This window comes from Pseudophryne corroboree, chromosome 1 (assembly GCF_028390025.1).
Source record: "Pseudophryne corroboree isolate aPseCor3 chromosome 1, aPseCor3.hap2, whole genome shotgun sequence".
NCBI lineage: Eukaryota > Metazoa > Chordata > Amphibia > Anura > Myobatrachidae > Pseudophryne > Pseudophryne corroboree.
The window spans coordinates 677093941-677116210 of NC_086444.1; the positions used below are offsets into that span (position 1 = coordinate 677093941).

Below are 22270 nucleotides of genomic sequence, written 5' to 3' on the forward strand. Positions count from 1 at the left end.
GAATTATAAGACGTAGAGGAGTAAGAACTATACTCATGGCTCCGGATTGGCCAAGAAGGACTTGGTACCCGGAACTTCAAGAGATGCTCACAGAGGACTTATGGCCTCTGCCGCTAAGAAGGGACTTGTTTCAGCAAGTACCATGTCTGTTCCAAGACTTACCGCAGCTGCGTTTGACGGCATGGCGGTGGAACGCCGGATCCTAAGGGAAAAGGCATTCAGGAAGAGGTCATTCCTACCCTGGTCAAAGCCAGAAAGGAGGTGACCGCACAACATTATCACCACATGTGGCGAAAATATGTTGCGTGGTGTGAGGCCAGGAAGGCCCCACGAAGAAATTTCAACTCGGTCGATTCCTGCATTTCCTGCAAACAGGAGTGTCTATGGGCCTCAAATTGGGGTCCATTAAGGTTCAAATTTCGGCCCTGTCGATTTTTCTTCCAGATAGAATTGGCTTCAGTTCCTGAAGTCCAGAAGTTTGTCAAGGGAGTATTGCATATACAACCCCCTTTGGTGCCTCCAGTGGCACTGTGGGATCTCAACGTAGTTCTGGGATTCCTCAAAACACATTGGTTTAAAACCAGTCAAATCTGTGGATTTGAAGCATCTCACATGAAAAGTGAACATGCTCTTGGACCTGGCCTGGACCAGGCGAGTGTCAAATTGGTGGTTTTTTTCTCAAAAAAGCCCATATCTGTTTGTCCATTCGGACAGGGCAGAGCTGCGGACTCGTCCCCAGTTCTCTCCCTAAGGTGGTGTCAGTGTTTCACCTGAACCAGCTTATTGTGGTGTCTTGCGCCTACTAGGGACTTGGAGGACTCCAAGTTGCTAGATGTGGTCAGGGCCCTGAAAATATAGGTTCCAGGACGGCTGGAGTCAGGAAAACTGACTTGCTGTTATCCTGTATGCACCCAACAAACTGGGTGCTCTTGCTTCTAAGCAGACTTTTGCTAGTTGGATGTGTAATACAATTCAGCTTGCACATTCTGTGGCAGGCCTGCCACAGCCAAAATATGTAAATGCCCATTCCACAAGGAAGGTGGGCTCATCTTGGGCGGCTGCCCGAGGGGTCTCGGCTTTACAACTTTGCCGAGCGGCTATTTAGTCAGGGGCAAACACGTTTGTAAAATCCTACAAATTTGATAACCTGGCTAAGGAGGACCTGGAGTTCTCTCATTCGGTGCTGCAGAGTCATCCGCACTCTCCCGCCCGTTTGGGAGCTTTGGTATAATCCCCATGGTCCTTTCGGTAACCCCAGCATCCACTAGGACGATAGAGAAAATAAGAATTTACTTACCGATAATTCTATTTCTCGGAGTCCGTAGTGGATGCTGGGCGCCCATCCCAAGTGCGGATTATCTGCAATACTTGTACATAGTTACAAAAATCGGGTTATTATTGTTGTGAGCCATCTTTCAGAGGCTCCGCTGTTATCATACTGTTAACTGGGTTCAGATCACAGGTTGTACAGTGTGATTGGTGTGGCTGGTATGAGTCTTACCCGGGATTCATAAATCCTTCCTTATTGTGTACGCTCGTCCGGGCACAGTATCCTAACTGAGGCTTGGAGGAGGGTCATAGGGGGAGGAGCCAGTGCACACCACCTGATCCTAAAGCTTTACTTTTTGTGCCCTGTCTCCTGCGGAGCCGCTATTCCCCATGGTCCTTTCAGGAACCCCAGCATCCACTACGGACTCCGAGAAATAGAATTATCGGTAAGTAAATTCTTATTTTCCTCCATTTCAAATTCATACTCCTTCTACACCTCTGCCCTAACCCATGCTGTGCAATCTTTTTTTAAGGCTCTGCTCTTCACTGTATCAGCCATCCTTTGCAGCATCAACTGCATCATTAGTCCTTAAGCTCCTCCCTCTCTGCCTTGACATAATTTATGCAATCTCCAGTGAGGCAGAGCCTTTCCTGTCATACTCCAGTATTCTCCAGAGTTTTAAATTAAAAAAAAAAAATATATATATATATATATATATATATATATATATATATATATATATATATATATATATATATATATATATATAAAATATATATTTTATGAAAAATACATATTTTATGAAAAATACAAAAAACTATTTTTATTATTCTGGTGATTTTTATAGTAAAAACTCTGGAGTAAAAAGTCGTACAAGTGAGGCAGTGCCTCACCTGCCTACCTTTTCTGCACTCTCTTATTAAACTCGACAAATTTCCACCTGTGTATAATGCCCACATGAACTTTCGGGCTCATGTATTGTGTATAAATCTGAATCTGGTACTTGTCAGTGCCTCCTCAGCCATTTACCTCCCTGCATGTCCCTGATAATCTCCTCCCTCTCCAGTCTCCAATACCTTCCCCTCCCTTCCGTCCATCACTGGGGAATAGTTGTGCAGCCTAGGCCTTTCATGGTTCCCTTATCTCGATCGTCATTTTTATTTTATTTCTCTACCTTGGTTCAAACCCCCCCAGTACCTGTGTCACTCAGTTGTCTGTCCTTAGCCCTTTTCTTTTCTAACCTCATCTTTTTGTTCTCCAATGTCCATGATTCTCTAATATGTCTTACCCCACAACCTCTTGCCTTTCTGCTGTATTATCGTGGATGTCCCAGCACTATCGCAAACAAAATATGACCTAAACCACTAATTTGTTTTCCCCTCACCTTGCCAACTCTTCCTATTGATAACTTCTCCCTCTCTGCTATTACTCAAATCTGCTTATTAGAGGTCTTCCTTGACTTGGTATTCTCCTCCTTCCCACCTGACATTCAAAATATGTCACTTCTGCCATTTCCACCTCTGCAACATCTCTAGGATATGGTTTTTCCACACCTGATGACAACAGAATTCTTACCCATGCACCCTTACGCTCTTCCACAGTTTGTCACCTCAAATCAGATCAACTTCAAAAGCACACCTTTTCATTAAAGCAGTAGTACCCAAAATGTATCCTCAAGGCACCCCAACAGTCCAGGTTTTAGGGATATCCCTGCTTGTGCACAGGTGTAATAATCGTACTGACTGAGATACAAAGTAAGTCACTTGTGCCTTAGCATGGATATGCTTAAAACCTGAACTGTTGGGTTGCTTTGAAGATTGCATTTGGGACCCACTGTAGTAAAGCCTACCAGCCCTTCTCTTAAGTCTCACTGACCTCTCCATCTCTGACCTGCTTCTCTATCCATTTCATAGTCCAACTATTCATCCCTTCGTTTGTAAGCTCTCATGGGCAGAGTCCTATATTTGCTTTTGTTGTCCATGTTCACTGTCCATGTCCCAGTGCTTGTCTTGTCTGTCTCCATGCCCTGCTCCGCAATGTAATACAGTATGTATGCCTTTACATTGGTTACAGGATCATCAAGTGAGCTAGGTAGTTGCACTACCCTGCCTTGTGTCTTCGTCTTACCTAGTCTGTCATATTTTTTTTCTAATTTTCTTTGCGGTATGTTGGTCCTAGATATACTAATGTACACTGTATTGTAATCGTAGTAAGTCACGCTGCGGTGTTACTATGTATAGTCCTTGTATAGCGCTGCAGAAACGGTGATGCCTTTTAAAAAAACAAAAGTAATTTTTCTAAGAAGCTGTGTCTCGGGGGAATTCAGTTAGGTGAGAGTTTGCAAAAGGCGTTAAATTTGCACACTGTGTACCTTAGATTTGCACAATTAAATTAGAAATATTTTGCACTACTATTGCAAATTTCTCTAGCATCAATAAGGGATACTGGGGTCACTTAGTACAATGGAGGTATAGATGGGGTCCAAAGGAGGCGGTGCACTTTAAATTTCTTCAACTGGGTGTGCTGGCTCCTCCCATCTATGCCCCCTCCCACAGCCAGTTTAGAATATTGTGCCCTCAGGAGAGGATGCACACTGGAGCTCTGGAGGATTTTTCTTCAGTTTCTTTTAAAAGGTATAAAAAAAGATGCATAGCCCTGGCGCCATTACAGGGGGTGGAGCTAACTCAGAATAGAACCAGCAGCTTCCTGGCGCCTTCCCCTTCTTCCAGCAGCACGGCACACAGCTCCTCCAGGGACACTCCAGATACGCAGGAAACTGGTACAGGGGTGCTAGTAAGGGCGAGTATCACTAGTATACATAAAAAAAGGGACAACCTCCAGTGTTTACACCAAACTCAGTGTAATATACAGCCTGCAGTCTTACCGAGTCTGCTAAACTTGGTGTGCTGGTCCTTTTCTCTTTGGGTCTCCTACTCACATTCCAGTCTGGGCAGGCTTGCTATATCCTTGTCTGTGGTTTTGTGTGTGTTTTTGTCTCCTATAAACCTGGTAAAACACCAATTATGCATGGTATGTAATATCAGATTCTCCCCCCTCAGTGGCTGGTTCCCTCTCATGTGAACAATGTAGCCAGTCCTCCTAAGTTAGTGAGGCAGCTGGGGAGGAGGTTCAAAAGCCATCCTGGTTAGTTTCTATGAAATCCATGATGGCAGACATGTCCGCTCAGCTCTCTGCAAATAGTCAAAAGACACAGCAGCTGCAGCAGGCAGTGTAGCAGACTTGGCTGCAAAGGCAGTTGGCAGACAGACTCCTCTGCCTAGTTCAGGGCCACAAGTGTGGGCTGCCTGTCTTACTCTCAAAATCTGATGAAGAGGGCCTGGAGGAGGGGGAAGAGCTGGAACCTGTTAGAGGATCCATCTCCGGCACAGGGGATTGAACCCCTCATACTAGCTATCAGGGATGTGTTAAAACTCCCAGCAGAAGACGCTGCAGTAAAGCAGTCATTCTTCTCTTAACAAAAAGTTAGTGTCGCCTTCCCTGATTCTAAGCAACTTAATGACATGTTTAAGTCAGCCTGGAAAAACCCTGATAAAAGATTCCAGGTGACAAGACTTTCTAAGCACCTTCCCAATTTTCCCCTGAAGGCAGGAAAAATTGGGAAGACCCCCCTGCTGTGGACGTATCTGTCTCACTACTATCTAAAAAGAAGGTGTTACCGGTCCCTGGCACCTCTACCTTTTAAAGGATCCTGGGGATAGGAAAATAGAGACTACATTAAAATCTATTTACACAGCAGCTGGTGTATCACAAAGACCTGTGATAGCGGGTTGCTGGGTCACACATGCCATTCACACCTGGGCGGGCCTGATTCAAGAGGGCCTTGCGGGGAATATGCCTCTGGTTAATATGGTTATACTGGTAAAACACATTCAGGATACTGCACGCGTCCTGTGTGTCTCTTATCAAGGAGATGGGCGCTAATAATGCAAGGACTACTGCCATGGCAGTGTCTGCGCGCAAAGCCTTGTGGCTGCGTCAGTGGATAGCGCAGTGTGGAGGCGCTTCCTTTCTCAGGTGAGTGAAATCCACGTATCCAACTCGACCCCGAATAACCAAAGGCTACTGCAGGGAAGTCCACGATTCTCCTCTCCCGGCCAGGCGCTCCTACCCGGAGCCATGTTTACAGTCCTTTCGGACCGCTAGATTTAGGTCAAAAGCCAGAGGCTCCTTAAATACTGCAAGAGGCACCAGAGGCAAGACAAGAAAACCAGCCGCTGCCGGTTCTCTGTAACAAAGCACCAGCGCTGCTTCCACCAAGGCCTTGGCATGACTGTGTTCCCCACTCGAGGGAATCTCTAAGTGGAAGCTCGGTTGCGTCACTTCTGCCACATCTGGGAAAGCTCCTGCCAGGATGCTTGGGTAAGGGATCTAATTTCTCAGGGCTACAAGCTGGAGTTACAGTGCTCCTCCCCACCGATTTTTCAAATCTAGCTTACCAGTTTTGGAGTATACGTGAGTTACACTGCAACAGGCCATTCTGAAGTTGGTCCAATCCCAAGTCATTGTTCCAGTGCCACTGCAACAACAGGGGGGAGGGTTACTATTCTAACCTGTTTGTGGTTAGAATAAAACTGGATGGTTCGGTAAGGCCCATTTTGAATCTAAAATCCTTGAACCCTTACCTGTGTCTTCACTGCTCGCAAGGATTCCATCTTGAACTTGATTTCGGGTCTGGAAGAACTGGAGTTTATGGTTTAGCTGGATAGAAAGGATGCTTATTTTTCATATTCCGATTTGTCCACCTCACTAGCCTTACCTACGGTTGGCCCTGTTGAACGACCATTACCAGTTCCAGGCGCTGCCCTTCGGCCTGTCTACTGCTCTGAGGGTCTTCATGAAGGTGATGGCAGAAGTGATATTTCAGCTCCGAGTCCAGGGGGTCAACATCGTCCCTTACTTGGACGATCTCTTGATAAAGGCTAGACCCAGGGAGCTTCTATTGCTGAATATCATCCACACTATTCAGCTTCTGTCACATCATGGTTGGATTCTCAATTTGCAGAAGTCTCACCTGGATCCTACTCAGCGGCTCCTGTTCCTGGGGATGTTTCTGGATACAGTGGCTCAGAAGGTATTCCTCCCAGAGGACAAGGCAAGGATGCTCCAGGAGATGGTCCGTGCGGTCCTAAGGCCGAATCGGATCTCCATCTATCTTTGTATACGATATTTGGGAAAGATGGTAGCCTCCTACGAGGTGATCCAGTACGGAAGGTTCCATGCCAGAACTTTTCAATTGGATCTCCTAAACAAGTGTCCCGGCTCACATCTTCAGATACATCGGATCATACGCCTCTCGCCTCAGGCCAGGATTTCCCTCCTGTGGTGGCTATAGTCCTCAAACCTGCTGGAAGGTCACAACGGACGCGAGTCTGAGAGGGATGGGGAGCAGTTACCCGAGGGGCTCAGTTCCAGGGCAGGTGATCAGCCTGCGAAGCCCTACTTCCGATCATCATTCTGGAACGTGGGGCGATCTACAACGCTCTGCTTCAGGCCTCTCCTCTACTCCCAGGCTCAGGCCATTCAAGTTCAGTCGGACAACTCCACGGTAGTGGCATACATCAATCGGCAGGGCGGAACGAAGAGCAGGGCCTGCATGAGAGGAAAGTCAGATACTTCTCTGGGCAGAAAAATGCAAGATCGATGTAGACCATTTTTATTCCGGGGGTAGACGACTGGGAAGCAGACTTCCTAAGTTGTCATGACCTCTACTCGCGAGAGTGGGGCCTCCACCCACAGGTGTTTCAACAGATCACCGACCTGTGGGGCTGCCTACGGATCGACTCAATGGCATCTCTGTTCAACATAAAGCTTTGCCGCTATTGTTCAAGAACCAGGGACCCTCAGGCGATAGCAATGGATGCACTGATGCTGTGGCCTTACCGGTTGGCCTACCTGTTTCCTCCAATTCCATTGCTTCCGAGGTGCTAAAGAGAATCGGGCATCAAAGAGTCCAGGCAATTCTGATTGCCCCAGATTGGCCTCAGAGGGCGTGGTACGCGGATCTTCTACCAAGGATAAGGGACCTTCAGCAAGGTCCGTTCATCTTCCAGGAGTTACGGTGGCTTCGTTTGACGGCATGGCGATTGAGCGGAACATCCTAGCTCGCAAAGGCCTTTCCAGAAAGGTTATTACAACCATGGTTCAGGCCAGGAAGCCTGTGACGTCAAGACACTACCATCATATCTGGAGGAGATATATCTCTTGGTGCGAGGAGTGCACATATCCTTCTGCGGATTTTCACCTGGGACGCTTCCTGCATTTCCGGCAGGCAGAAGTGGATATGGGCCTACGCTTGGGCTCCCTTAAGGTCCAAATTTCGTCCCCCTCTTTTTTTCTTCCAGAAGAAGTTGGCAGTGTTGCCAGAAGTTTAGACTATCTTGCAAGGGGTACTTCACATACAGCACCCTGTACCACCAACGGCACCCTGGGATTTGAATGTGGTATTGGATTTTCTACAGTGCTCCTTGGTTTGAACCGTTGATGACTGTGGAAGACAAGTACCTTACGTGGAAGACTAATGTTACTGGCCCTAGCTTCTGCTAGGCGTGTCTCTGAATTGGGGGGCCTTGTCGTGTAAATGTCCATACTTCTTCTTTTATGAAAACAGAGTGGAGCTTCGGACTAGGCATCCGTTCCTGCTGAAGGTTGTCTCTGCATTCCACTTGAACCAACCTATCGTGGTCCGGTCAAGTTCTGGCACTTCTGCTCCTCCTGATGCATTGGATGCTGTGCAAGCCTTGAAGATCTATATTAAGGGGATGGCTTGGATCAGAAAGACGGATTCCCTGTTTGTGCTCTATGATGCGCAGAAAAAGGGTGCCCTGCTTCTAAGCAGTCCATTGCTCATTGGCTTAGACTGACTATCCAACAGGCCTATGTGTCAGCAGCCTTACCTGTTCCTCAGTCTCTGAAGGCCCACTCGACAAGATCGGTGGGGTCTTCCTGGGCGGCTTCCCGTGGGGTCTCGGCCTTGCAACTATGCCGAGCTGCTACCTGGAAAGGGAAGAACACCTTTGTGAAGTTCTACGAGTTTAATACCCCGGCCAAAGAGGATACCCAGTTTCGGCAGGCGGTGCTGCAGACATCTCTGCACATTCCCGCCCGTTCTGGAAGCTTTGTGACATCCCCATCGTACTAAGTGACCCCAGTATCCCTTATGGATGCTAGAGAAAATAGGATTTTAATTACCTACCTGTAAATCCTTTTTTCATAGTCCATAAGGGATACTGGGCGCCTGCCTCTGTGCGGTGACTTCTGCAGGTTTTTCTTATATACAAGTTTAGCTGTTGCTGTTTTGATGCCAATCGTTGCTGGTCGGTTTGTGTTGTGGTGTGCTGGTGCGTGAATCTCGCCACTCGTTGTTTGTTCCTTCCCTCAAGTATGTCCATTCTCCTTCGGGCACAGTTTTACCTAGACTGGCTAGTTGAAGATATTTTAAGTGCACTGCCTCCTTTGAACCCCATCTATACCCCCATTGTACTAAGTGACCCCAGTATCCCTTATGGACTACGAGAAAAGGATTTACCGGTAGGTAATTAAAATCCTGTTTTTGTCCAAAAAACAAACTGGAAAAATGGCATGAAAAAGCAGAAGAGCTTCCTAGCATAATTATATAGAAGACTGTTAGTGGGCATAAGTACTGTACCTTTTTAAAAGGGGAAAAATGGCTGTTTTGTGCATTTAAAAAAAAAAAAAATGCTTATGAATTTCATTTAAATACCAAGATATTTAATGAAAAATGCAAACAGGTAATTTGGGGACACTTTTTTCACGAAAAAAAAGCAAATTTTTTTTTCTTTGAAATAAATTACATTTGGGGTGCATAAACTAATGAAAAAGTTGATTTTGGGCTACTTTGAGGCCATTTCGTTTTTTGTTTGTTTCCCCCCCCAAACCAAATAATGACGTAATTATTGGTCCAGTTAAGCGAATTTAAAACTTCTAAATGCATAACTAGTCAGTGGGGGTCTAAGGGCTTCTGAAGTAAAGGCCCGTATTCATGGGCCGATGTGGGAGAGATGTGTGCTGAGCGAACCGCACAGCACACATCTCTCCCACCGCTCAGCACAGCGCAATGTGTGCTGAGCGTGCGAGGGGAGATGGGGGGGTTGCTCATTTCACCCAGCGGGCAGGCCAATCTAGCACCAGCGATAGCCTATCGCTGTAGGGGGTACACACGGAGCGATCATGCTTAAAATCTAAGCAATCTAGTCAGATTGCTTAGATTATCGCTCCGTGAGTACCCCTCTTAAATCCTGACATTTTTACTTTAAAATAGATTTCCCTACCTTTTTCACCTGCTCTGGGGGGTGCATACAAAAACAGACCTTTTTATTCTGAGGAATGCGAGTTTGGAATTGAATTGCAGATGTACTTCCCAATGCAAATTTTCTGTGAGTTTAGCTTTTATGGATCAATCTCTCACCTAATTGAATTCCCCTGTATTATTTATTTTGTTTATTTATTACCAGTTATTTATACAGCGCACACATATTCCACAGCGCTTTACAGAGAATATTTGCCCATTCACATCAGTCCCTGCCCCAGTGGATCTTACAATCTATATTCCCTACCACATGTACACGCACACACATTCACACTAAGGTTAATTGGCTCCCAACTAAATTAACCCATCCGTTTTTTTTGGATTGTGGGAGGAAACCGGAGTACCTGGAGGAAACCCACGCAAGCACGGGGAGAATAAAATATACAAACTCTGTATATCTGTCCCCCTGAAATGTAGCACTAAAAGTATATAGCATTGTATAACAAGGACCCTCCTTGCTGGTGCAAATTAGAGTTGAATTACTTAGATCTTGTAGGAACTATGGATTAATTTGGCTGCTAGCAAAAAGAAGTGAAATCCTCCCTCTACTCAGTCTTGCAATGTGCTGGAAAAAATACATTTAAGATCGTTGCATTTTTCTTTGAGATAGATGTATGCTTTCTGGAATTGCATTGATTATTTTGCAAAAATCTTTCATTGGACAGTAGTTGCTCAAAGTCCATTTTTTTAGGGTCTGCAAACTAATTTCTCTTACGTCCTAGAGGATGATGGGGACTCCAAAAGGACCATGGGGTATAGACTGGATCTGCAGGAGACATGGGCACACTTAAAGACTTTGACTGGGTGTGAACTGGCTCCTCCCTCTATGCCCCTCCTCCAGACCTCAGTTAGATTCTGTGCCCAGGAGTGACTGGACACACACTAGGGAAGCTCTACTGAGTTTCTCTGGAAAGACTTTTGTTAGTTTTTTTATTTTCAGGGAGACCTGCTGGCTACAGGCTCCCTGCTTTGTGGGACTGAGGGGGGCGAAGTCAGGCCTACTTCTTCTTAGTTCATAGGCTCTGCTTCTTAGGCTACTGGACACCATTAGCTCCAGAGGGTTCGATCACTTGGTGCGCCTAGCTGCTCGTTCCCGGAGCTGCGCCGTCACCCCCTCACAGAAGCCAGAAGTAAGAAGCCAGGTGAGTATTAGAAGAACCGAAGACTTCAGTGACGGCAGAAGACTTCGGTAACGGAGGTACAGCGCAGCAGTATCGCTGCGCTCCGCTCCATGCTCCCACACACCAGCGGCACTCACAGGGCACTGGGGGGGGGGGGAAGAGTGCCCTGGGCAGCAAGTTACTGAGGGTCATTTCACTGGCAAAAGAGGCATATTCGGTGCCCGGGCACCGTGTACGATACCCCCGCCAGTATAAAAAACGTCACATTTAAGCGGGACTACAGCGCGCCGGGAAGGGGCGGGGCTTAGCCGCACAGCTCACCAACTCCATTTTCTCTCTTCACAGCCGCTGCGGAGACGCTGGTCCGGACCTCCACTCTCCTTACAAGTACTGAGGAGCAAAATGGGGAGGGGGGGGGGCACAAGCAATTTGGTGCTATATATGTATATATAATTACAGCGCAGCCATCATATATTATTTCTTTATTAGTACATTAGCGCTGGGGTGTGATTCTGTCACCTTTTGGCCGGTGTGAGTGTGGGTGTGTCGGTACTGCGTGTCGACATGTCTGAGGCTGAGTGTTCCTCCCCGGAGGAAGTTACTGGGGGCGCGGAGAAAGATTTGGGAATGACTGTCAGCACAGCTGACTGCTGATTGGTTAAATATGTTGAGTACATTGAATGCAAATGTGGCGTTATTGTCTAAGAGGCTAGATAAATTTGATTCTCAGACACAAACATGGAGAAAATCCATGGAGGACGCTTTGTCTCAGGTACAGACCCCCTCGGGGTCACAAAAACGTTCATTTACCCAGATGGTAGATACAGATACCAACACAGACTCTGATTCCAGTGTCGACTTCAATGAGGCCAGTTTACATCCGAAAGTGGTTAAGAGTATTCAGTACATGATTATGGCTATTAAAGATGTTTTACATATTTTTGAGGAACCTCCGTTTCCAGATACAAGGGTTTGTTTATTTAAAGGGAAAAAGCCTGAGGTGAAGTTTCCCCCCTCTCATGAACTGAACGCTCTTTGTGAAAAGGCTTGGGAGTCGCCTGACAAAAGGTGGCAGATTCCAAAGATAATTTTTATGGCATATCCTTTCCCTTCTGACGACAGGGAGAAATGGGAGTAGTCACCCAACGTGGACAAGGCACTGTCCCGACTGTCCAAGTAGGTGGCGCTTCAGTCTCCTGACGCGGCTGCCCTCAAGGATCCGGCGGATCGCAAGCAGGAGACAACATTGAAGGCCATTTTCGTTACTACTGGTGCACTACTCAGGCCTGCTGTGGCGTCTGCGTGGGTGAGTAGTGCTATTGCTAAGTGGGCTGATAATTTAGCTTCTGATATGGATACCCTTGATAAGGATAACATTCTTTTGACTCTTGGCTATATTAAGGACGCTGCAGATTACCTGAAGGATGCGGCGAGGGATATTGGCCTCTTGTGATCAAGGGCCAATGCCATGGCGGTCTCGGCCAGGAGGGCGCTGTGGGTTCATCAATGGAATGCTGATGCCGACTTAAAGAAAGCTATGGAAGCTCTCCCTTTTAAAGGTAGTGTCTTGTTTGGTGACTGCCTTGCTGACCTGGTGTCTACCGCTACTGCGGGTAAGTCATCTTTTCTTCCTTATGTTCCCGCACAACAGAAAAAGGCACCCCATTATCAGATGCAGTCCCTTGCCTAATAAATACAAAAAAGGAAAGGGCTCGTCCTTCATCGTTGAAAAGGTAGAGGAAGGGGAAAAAGGTTCACCTGCTGTGTCTGGCACCCAGGACCAAAAGTCCTCCCCCGCCTCTGCCAAGTCCACCGCATGACGCTGGGGGCTCCCCTACGGGAGTCCGTGCCGGTGGGGGCCCGTCTCCGAATCTTCAGTCAGGTCTGGTTTCAATCGGCCCTGACTCCTTGGGTCTTAGACACAGTGTCCCAAGGGTACAAACTGGAGTTTCAGGAAATGCCCCCCCCCCCGCCGCTTTTTCAAATCGGCCTTGCCAGTTTCTCTTCCAGAAAGAGAAGTAGTAAACGCTGCGATACAAAAGCTGTGTCAACGGGGGAAGGGTTCTATTCGAGCCTCTTTGTCGTGCCAAAGCCGGACGGCTCGGTCAGACTGATTCTGAACCTAAAATCCCTCAATCCATACTTGAAAACTTTCAAGTTCAAGATGGAATCTCTTCATGCTGTGATCTCCAGCTTAGAAGGGGGGGGGGGGATTTTATGGGGTCAGTCGACCTAAAGGATGCCTACTTACACGTCCCGATATATCCTCCTCATCAGGCCTTCCTAAGATTTGCGGTGCAGGATTGTCATTACCAATTTCAGACGTTGCCGTTTGGGCTTTCCACGGCCGCGAGGGTCTTTACCAAGGTGATGGCGGAAATGATGGTACTCCTACGCAAGTAGGGTGTCACAATTATCCCGTACTTGGACAATCTCCTGATAAAGGCGAGATCAAAAGAGCAGTTGCTAAGAAGTGTAGAACTCTCCCTGACGGTTCTGCAACATCATGGTTGGATTCTCAATTTGCCAAAGTCTCAGTTGATTCCGACAACTTGGCTGCCCTTCTTGGGCATGATCCTAGACACGGGACTACGGAGAGTTTCTCTCGGCGGAAAAAGCTCTGGAAATCCAGACCATGGTCAAGGAGATTCTGAAACCGGCAAGAGTGTCGATTCATAAGTGCATTCGAGTGCTAGGGAAGATGGTTGCAGCTTACGAAGCCATTCCGTTTGGCAGGTTTCATGCCCGGGTGTTTCAGTGGGATCTGCTGAACAAATGGTCCTGGTCTCACCTGTACATGCACCGGAAAATAAGTCCATCTTCCAGGACCAGAATTTCTCTCCTGTGGTGGCTGCAAAGTTCTCACCTTCTAGAGGGACGCAGATTCGGAATGCAGGATTGGGTCCTGCTGACCACAGATGCAAGTCTCCGAGGCTGGGGCGCAGTCGCGCAGGGAAGAAGTTTCCAGGGAAAATGGTCAAGCCAGGAATCTTGTCTCCACATAAATGTTCTGGAGTTAAGAGCCATTTACAACGGCCTTCTGCAAGCGAAGAACCTTCTTAAAGGTCTACCTGTCCTGATCCAGTCGTACAACATAACAGCGGTGGCGTACGTAAACCGCCAGGGCGGAACAAAGAGCAGGGCGGCAATGGCGGAGGCCACAAGAGTTCTCCACTGGGTGGAACAGCACGTGAGCGCTATGTCAGCAGTTTTCCTTCCGGGCGTGGACAACTGGGAAGCAGACTTTCTCAGCAGACACGATCTCCATCCAGGAGAGTGGGCCCTTCATCCAGAGGTGTTTTGATTCTTGTTGTATTGATACTTGTTGTTTTCGGTTGCACGAAGGTTGTGTATCAGTTATGTTCAGCTTGTTGCTGCTGTTAGTTCAAACTGTTATCTGGTATTCCTGCTAATCCAGTTGTACGGTGTGTTTGTGGTGTGAGCTGGTATGTCTCTCGCCCTTAGTTTAACAAAAATCCTTTCCTCGAAATGTCCGTCTCCCCTGGGCACAGTTTCTATAACTGAGGTCTGGAGGAGGGGCATAGAGGGAGGAGCCAGTTGACACCCAGTCAGTCTTTTAGTGTGCCTATGTCTCCTGCGGATCCCGTCTATACCCCATGGTCCTTTTGGGGTCCCCAGCATCCTCTACGGACTAAGAGAAAAGGATTTACCGGTAGGTATTGAAATCCTATTTTTTGCTATAAATTAAATGCATCCTAAACTTAAAGCTTTTTTTTTTTTTTTTTTAGCTAGCTTTATATAGCTTTGAATGTTATCTTGCTGATTGTGGTATTTGCTAGTAAGAAATCTCTGTACAGTTGTCACCACCTTGGCTACAGTTAGAGGTCCATGTGATTGTGTGATCCATTTGGTTAGATGAGCTCACCCCATCACCATCATGTCATGTTGATAGGATTCTGGTAGTATGACCTCACCCCACAACAATCCCGGTGAGTATGCTGAAGTTGTACGCTTTCCGCACATGCCAGATGACATCACTGGACAGCACTGCTTGGCAGTTTGCCCACATTTGTACAGTGTGTAGTACTGAGCTGTTCTACGTCTCTTGGCCCAAGGGAACTGGAAGATTACCAAGCTGCTAGTGCTGGAACATGCATTAAATAGAAAGACTTTGCAGACGTAATGTGTCATCGTAACATGCAAAGAGACAAGTGAACTTATAGGAATATATTGGAGGATAATCGAACAAAGTGAAGTAATTCAAGCATTGTTTTAAATTACCAGAATAAATGTATGTAGTAAATACTGAAGACTAAAATATAGCTTAATTGAAAAAAATATAAAAGTTTTAGGCTTTCACTTTGTGGTAACATAAAAAGAAATTTCAGCAGTAATTCCTTGTGTACAATGGCCCTGAAATACTCTTCTCTGCTGAAGTGCAACTGGAAGATGCTAATGTTTTTCCTGTAAGAGTAATCTGAGGGAAAAATGAAATGTCCTTTTGTTGAGTAGAAATGGTAGTACTCCCCTGTGTAGAACAATATGACCTCTTCCTATTTATCCTCTGTTTTTCACCTACATAACTGTTTGATAAGCTGCTCTGTAAATTTAGGGTGCGTTTTATTTCTGTATTTGACAAGACCTGCCCTAACACCACTCATCTCATACGTCTGCCCTGAGGCAGTTTGCCAATGAGGGCAATTGTGTACAAGCGGAGCATACATTTACTACAGGTTTCCTTCACTAAGCCATTTTACAGCTCATCTTCAACCTACAGTATTCTGTACTCTGGCTGATGTGTGTTCGCATTAGAGAATGCAGAATTCTGCTAGAACATCATTTATTTCCAAGCTAGTTCTAGAAGGCATAGAAAGATAGCCGTTTGAATATATGGTGATCATGTTGAAAATGGCAGCAACCTGGTTATAGGGCATTTTAGTGATATGGATAGAGTGACCAGTTTCATAGGGTTCACTTTTTTTTATTTTTATACTTCACTCTTAATAACTGTATATCAATATTTGCCCAAACATACGTTTACTCCTTCTAATGTACCTTTTATTAATAACGTGATTTCTTACATTAGGCAAAAAGGTTCAGGTTCGAAAACCTCCAGGTGTTCCTGATGCTGTTCCATCTCGGAAGAGGCCAACACCAGTCAACATGGCCAGTGCGATCAAGAAAAGCTCCACTAATCTCTCTCAGCGACCCTTCAAAGACAGAGTGATGCATTTACTGGCTCTTAAACCATACAAGAAGCCTGAGCTTATTCTGCGTCTGCAGAAGGATGGGCTCTCAACACAGGACAAGGACTTGCTGGATGGCCTCCTGCAACAGGTATGTCAGTGTATATTAGCCCTGTACGCAGAATTGAGTAAAGGCCATGTGGATGGTGCAGCAGTGGTCATTCCAAACATTAATTATCCTCACATGGTATTTTAGTTCTGTATAAATATGTATCCTGAAAACGAGTTTTATGGTAAGAACTTACCCTTGTTAAAACTCTTTCTGCGAGGTACAGTGGGCTCCACAAGTCTGGACAATGGGGTGTAGAGTAGGATCTTGATCCGAGGCACCAACAGGCTCAAAGCTTTGACTGTTCCCAGAATGCATAGCGCCGCCTCCCAGCACAGGAGCTCAGTTTAGTTAACCAGCCCAATGCAGTAGCAGGAAAAGAGACGACAACGGTTAGCAGCCACATACACCACACTCTCACGACAAGAGAAGTGTCAGCGGCTAATGCCATATCAACCCAAAGAAGCGAAGTGCGTCAGGGTGGGCGCCTTGTGGAGCCCAGTGTCCCTCGCAGAAAGTTTTAACAAGGGTAAGTGCTTACCATAAAACTCGTTTTCTGCTGCAGGGTACACTGGGCTCCACAAGTCTGGACAATGGGGATGTCCTAAAGCAGTTCCTTATGGGAGGGGATGCACTGTAGCGGGCACAAGAACCCGGCGTCCAAAGGAAGCATCCTGGGAAGCGGCAGTATCGAAGGCATAGAACCTTATGAACGTGTTCCCGGAGGACCACGTAGCCGCCTTGCACAATTGATCAAGGGTCGCACCACGTTGGGCCGCCCAAGAAGGTCCAACAGACCGAGTAGAATGGGCCGTAATATGAACAGGAGCCGACAGACCAGCCTTCACATAAGCATGCGCAATCACCATTCTAATCCATCTGGCCAGGGTCTGCTTGTGAGCAGGCCAGCCACGTTTGTGAAATCCAAACAAAACAAACAGAGAATCAGACTTTCAAATAGAAGCAGTTCTCTTCACATAGATACGGAGAGCCCGTACCACATCCAAAGGCCGCTCTTTGGGAGACAAATCAGGAGAGACAAAAGCTGGAACCACAATCTCCTGATTAAGGTGGAACGAAGAAACCACCTTCGGTAAATATCCGTGACGAGTCCTAAGAACCGCCCGGTCACTGTGAAAAATCAGATATGGGGAACTACAAGACAAGGCACCCAAATCCGACACTCTTCTAGCAGAGGCAATAGCCAGCAAGAACACCACCTTAAGGGAAAGCCACTTAAGGTCAGCTGAACCAAGAGGTTCAAGTGGAGGCTCCTGCAACGCCTCCAAAACCACCGACAAGTCCCAAGGAGCCATAGGCGGGACATAGGGAGGTTGGATACGCAACACACCCTGAGTGAAAGTATGAACATCGGGTAAAGTTGCAATTTTTCTCTGAAACCACACTGACAAGGCAGAAATATGAACCTTGATGGGAGGCCAGACGCAGGCTTAAATCTAGGCCCTGCTGTAGAAAAGCTAAAAGTTTGGCTGTACTAAACTTGGAAGCATCATAATGGTTAGATGCGCACCAAACAAAGTAGGAATGCCAGACCCGATGGTAAATCCGAGCAGAGGCCGGTTTCTGGGCCCGCAACAGAGTTTTAATGACCTCTTCAGAAAAAACCCTTAGCTCTTAAGACGGAAGCTTCAAGAGCCACGCCGTCAAAGACAGCCGGGCTAGGTCCTGGTAGACACAGGGGCCCTGAACGAGGAGGTCTGGGCGTTGTGGAAGTAGAAGTGGACGCTCTGACGATAGGCCTTGCAGGTCAGAGAACCAGTGCCGTCTGGGCCACGCCGGAGCTATGAGAAGCAGATTTCCTTTTTCTTGCTTGAACTTCCGAATTACCCTGGGCAGGAGTGATGCCGGAGGGAACATGTACGGCAGCCGAAACCTCCATGGCATTGCCAGCGCATCCACGAATGCTGCTTGAGGATCCCTAGTCCTTGCTCCGAATACAGGAACCTTGTGATTGTGTTGAGACGCCATCAGATACACATCTGGAAGACCCCACTCGCCGGCATGCACGTCCTGACGACTGAGAGTCCGCTTCCCAATTCAGGACTCCCGGAATGAATATTGCCGGTAGATGGCGTTCTGCCCAACGTAGAATCCGTGAGACTTCCTTTATTGCCAAACGGCTTCGAGTGCCGCCTTGATGATTTATGTAAGCCACTGTGGTGGCGTTGTCCGACTGTACTTGAACCGGACGGTTCTGAATCAAATGCTGGACTAGTTTCAACGCATTGAAGACTGCCACAATTGCAGAATGTTGATCGGGAGGAGAGATTCCTCCTTGGTCCACCGACCCTGCTCCAGCACCGCGCCCCAACCTCTTAGACTGGCATCTGTCGTCAACAGGACCCAGTTGGATATCCAGAAGGAACGGCCTCTGCACAATTGTCTGTCGTGGAGCCACCAGAGCAGCGACAGACGGACCTCCGGAGTCCAAGATCATTTGAGACCTGATTCGGTGAGGCAGGCCGTCCCACTTGGCTAGAATCAGCTTCTGGAGGGGGCGAGAATGGAATTGAGCATACTCCACCATGTCGAATGCTGATATCATGAGGCCCAGCTCCTGCATTGCCGAATGTATCGACAATTGCGGACGAGAAAGGAAGCAACGAATCCTGTCCTGAAGCTTCAGGACTTTCTCCTGAGACAAGAACAACCTCTGGTTGTGAGTGTCCAACAGCGCTCCCATATGCACTATGCTCTGAGCAGGGACCAGGGAGGATTTATTCCAGTTGATGAGCCACCCGTGGGCTTGTAGAAACCGGACCGTCATATCCAGATGACGCAGGAGAAGATCTGGGGAATTTGCCAGGATTAACAAGTCGTCCAAATACGGCAGTATCCTGACCCCTTGACGGCGGAGTACCACCGTCATCACCGCCATAACTTTGGTGAAGACTCACGGAGCCGTTGTTAAACCAAAAGGTAACGCCCGAAACTGGTAATGGAGGTTGCCAATAGCGAACCTCAGGTATTGTTGATTTGACACTGCTATAGGAATATGCAGGTAAGCATCCTGTATGTCTAGGGAGACCATGTAGTCCCCAGGTTCCAAGGCCAGAACTGTAGAGCGAAGGGTTTCCATACGGAACTTGGAAACCTTCACAAACTTGGTCAGTGCCTTGAGGTTGAGAATGGGCCGGGAGGACCCATTTGGTTTCGGGACTAGAAACAGCGGAGAATAGTACCCCCGGCCCCTCTGAGCAAGAGTCACCTGTACTACGACTCCTGTATCCAGGAGGGTCTGTACCACCGAATGCAGAGTGTTTGCCTTTGTCTGGTCCGACGGGACGTCTGTCTGGCAAAATCAATGAGGGGGTCGGTTTTTGAAGGCTATGGCGTAACCTCGAGTGACGACTTCCCGTACCCAGGCATCTGAAGTGGTCTTCAACCATTCCTGGGTATACCCTAGAAGCCGGCCCCCCACCCTGGTGTCCCCCAGGGGGAGGCCCGCCCCGTCGTGGCAGGGTTATCGGTCTTGGCTGCTGGCCGACGGGCAGCCCTGGCTCTTGTGGGCTTCGGCTTACCAGGTTTGGAAGTGCGGGCCTGCTTATGGTATGCCTGACCTTTTGCTTTACCTGAAGGGCGAAAGGACGTGCCTTTGGCCTTCGACACAGAAGGAGCTGTATTAGGCAGACAGGCAGTTTTGGCAGTAGCCAAGTCAGCCACTATCTTATTTAAGTCCTCCCCAAACAGAATATCTCCCTTGAAAGGGAGTACCTCCAGGGTTTTTCTAGAGTCCAGATCCACAGACCAGGATCTCAGCCACAATATCTTGCGAGCCAGGACTGACGTAGTAGAGGCCTTTGATGCTAGGATACCGGCATCAGAAGCCGCCTTTTTAATATATTGAGAAGCTGTGACAATATATGACAAGCATTGTCTAGCATGGTCAGAGGAGATTTCAGCTTCTAACTCCAAGGCCCATGCTTCAATAGCCTCTGCCGCCCATGTAGCGGCAATAGTGGGCCTTTGTGCAGCACCCGTGAGGGTGTAAATCGCTTTTAGACAACCCTCGACACGTTTATCCGTAGGCTCTTTTAGAGACGTGACGGTAGTGACAGGTAGAGCTGAGGAAACCACCATCCTGGACACATGTGAGTCTACTGGAGGAGGCGTTTCCCAATTCTAAGACAGCTCTGGCGCGAGGGGATAGCGAGCCAGCATCTTCTTTTGAGGCACAAACTTTGTACCCGGCCTTTGCCAGGGTTCCTGACGTATATCTACTAGGTGGTCAGAGTGAGGTAAAACTTGTTTAAATCACCTTCTGACACTTGAACCTATCTGGTTTCTTAGGAGGAATGGATGGCTCGGGATCATCCGTAATCTGCAGAATTAATTTAATAGCCTCCAAAAGATTAGGAACATCCACATGTGATCTACCCTCCCCATCAGTCGTATCTGAGTCAGAACCTGTGGGGTCAGTGTATGTGCTGTCTTCATCAGACGAGGTGTCAGTGACAGCAGTGGATTGTGAGGAGACGAGCGCTCGCTTAGAGGACCCCTTGGACTTAGGCGAGCGATGGTCAGACTTTTTAGTAGTCAGGGACTGGTTCAACTTCTTTAATTGAGCAGATAAATCGTCCGCCCACAGCGGGTTAGCTGCAGGGACCACATACGGTTGTACCGGCATTGGGAGTCCCATAGGGGGTGTTAGTTTATGAACTAGCGTATGCAGAAGCGTGGAAAAAGCGGCCCACGGAGGGTCAGTATGTGCCTCCGTTGCCACAGTCCCACTAGGGGGCAAGGAGCCCCCAGAACCAGAGCCCACAGCTGCTATATTCTCCCCATATGTGCCTGTGGCTTCAGCAACACCGGCAGTGTGTTCAGCCCCAGAACAGTTACCCTCAGAAGCAGCACTATATCCCTAAACCTAAACACCTGCGCATTGTAGTCAGCACCAGCAGAGATAAAGGAGAGATATGGTGACTAAATCACAGAGAAAAATACGTAATACAGTAAATCTTTGTGAAAATCCTATATTAAATAACACCTGACGCACCAAGCCCCCTCAGGTTATAGAATATAGGGATAGCAAGTTGAGTGAAAGACACTAGATGGACACCACTCAGCTATCAATGCACACACAAATAGTCAGTTTGTACAATGCAGAGGTTATTACAGACAATAATACTGCACTGGACTAGCTTACACAGCTATATAGTCAATAGATATAACGGTACACAGTAAGAAACTGTATGTATATCACAGGGTAATTGTACTATAAACCCCTGACTAAATGCACTCTTTCTTACTAACACTGACTAAAAAGGCAGGTAGAATACTTAAGTGTCATGTAAAGGCACAGCGCTGACAACCAGGCGACTTTACATAGGAGGATTTGCCCAAGCAGTCTCAGGAACAGTGAGCTGAGGAGTAATGGCGCCGCAGACACTGACAGGGAGTGAGGAAAAGACAGAGATGCAGCTCCAGGGCGGGAACACTTGCTGGAAATGGCGCCCTGGGGCTGGGGGAGGGGCTTCAGGTCTAAGCCTTATCCCCCTTGCTGGCAAAACCACTGGGTACTGTGGGCGATATTAAAATCCCGTTTTAAGAGAACCTGACCTGCGCCCATGCCCTGGTGATCTAGTGGGATCGCCTGTATCCACAGTGTTTCCCCTGCCAGCATGTGCGGCCTGCCTCCCACTGGCCGCGCCGGATCGCGATAAAGACCGGGTCCCGCGAGCGGGACCCACTTACCACCTCCCGAAGCACGGCCACGCGATCCTGGAGAGCCCCAGCTGTGTGTGTCTAACATGAAGAAAACCGGAGCCTCCGCTGTAGGTACCCGGCAACCAGGGCTCGGGAGTGTACAGCGCCACTGGGGAGAGCTGGAGCTTCAGCAGTGAATGTCACAAGACATTTACCACTGCTGCTGCCCTTGAAGTCTTCACTTTTTACCTCATAAAAAGCTTTTCTTAGGGCTGCTTGGAGCAGCCCCTCTGTTAAGTGCCTGCTTACTGCAGCACCAACTGACAAACTGAGCGCCTGTGCTGGGAGGCGGGGTGATATAGGAGGCGGCGCTGTGCATTCTGGGAACAGTCAAAGCTTTGAGCCTGTTGGCGCCTCGGTTCAAGAGCCTACTCTACACCCCATTGTCCAGACTTGTGGAGCCCAGTGTACCCCGCAGCACAAAAAGGTTTTGACAGTTTTTCATTTTTGTTACCTAATTAGTGGACATTGATGTACTCTCACACAAGGGTGACCATACAGTATATGCCATTTATCCCAATTTTGTGGTGTGGAACAATTTTCCTCTTA

The 22270-nt window shown here is 47.8% G+C and overlaps 1 protein-coding gene across 3 annotated transcripts in view; it reads left to right on the plus strand.

The window, feature by feature from the left end:
- ELL (elongation factor for RNA polymerase II) overlaps positions 1–22270 on the plus strand; it is a 388638-nt gene that overhangs the window by 235356 nt on the left and 131012 nt on the right. For all 3 annotated transcript variants that reach the window (XM_063914738.1, XM_063914737.1, XM_063914739.1), the window contains one exon: positions 15786–16036. In XM_063914738.1, the coding sequence (XP_063770808.1) occupies positions 15786–16036 (251 nt within the window). The remainder of the gene's footprint in view (positions 1–15785; positions 16037–22270) is intronic.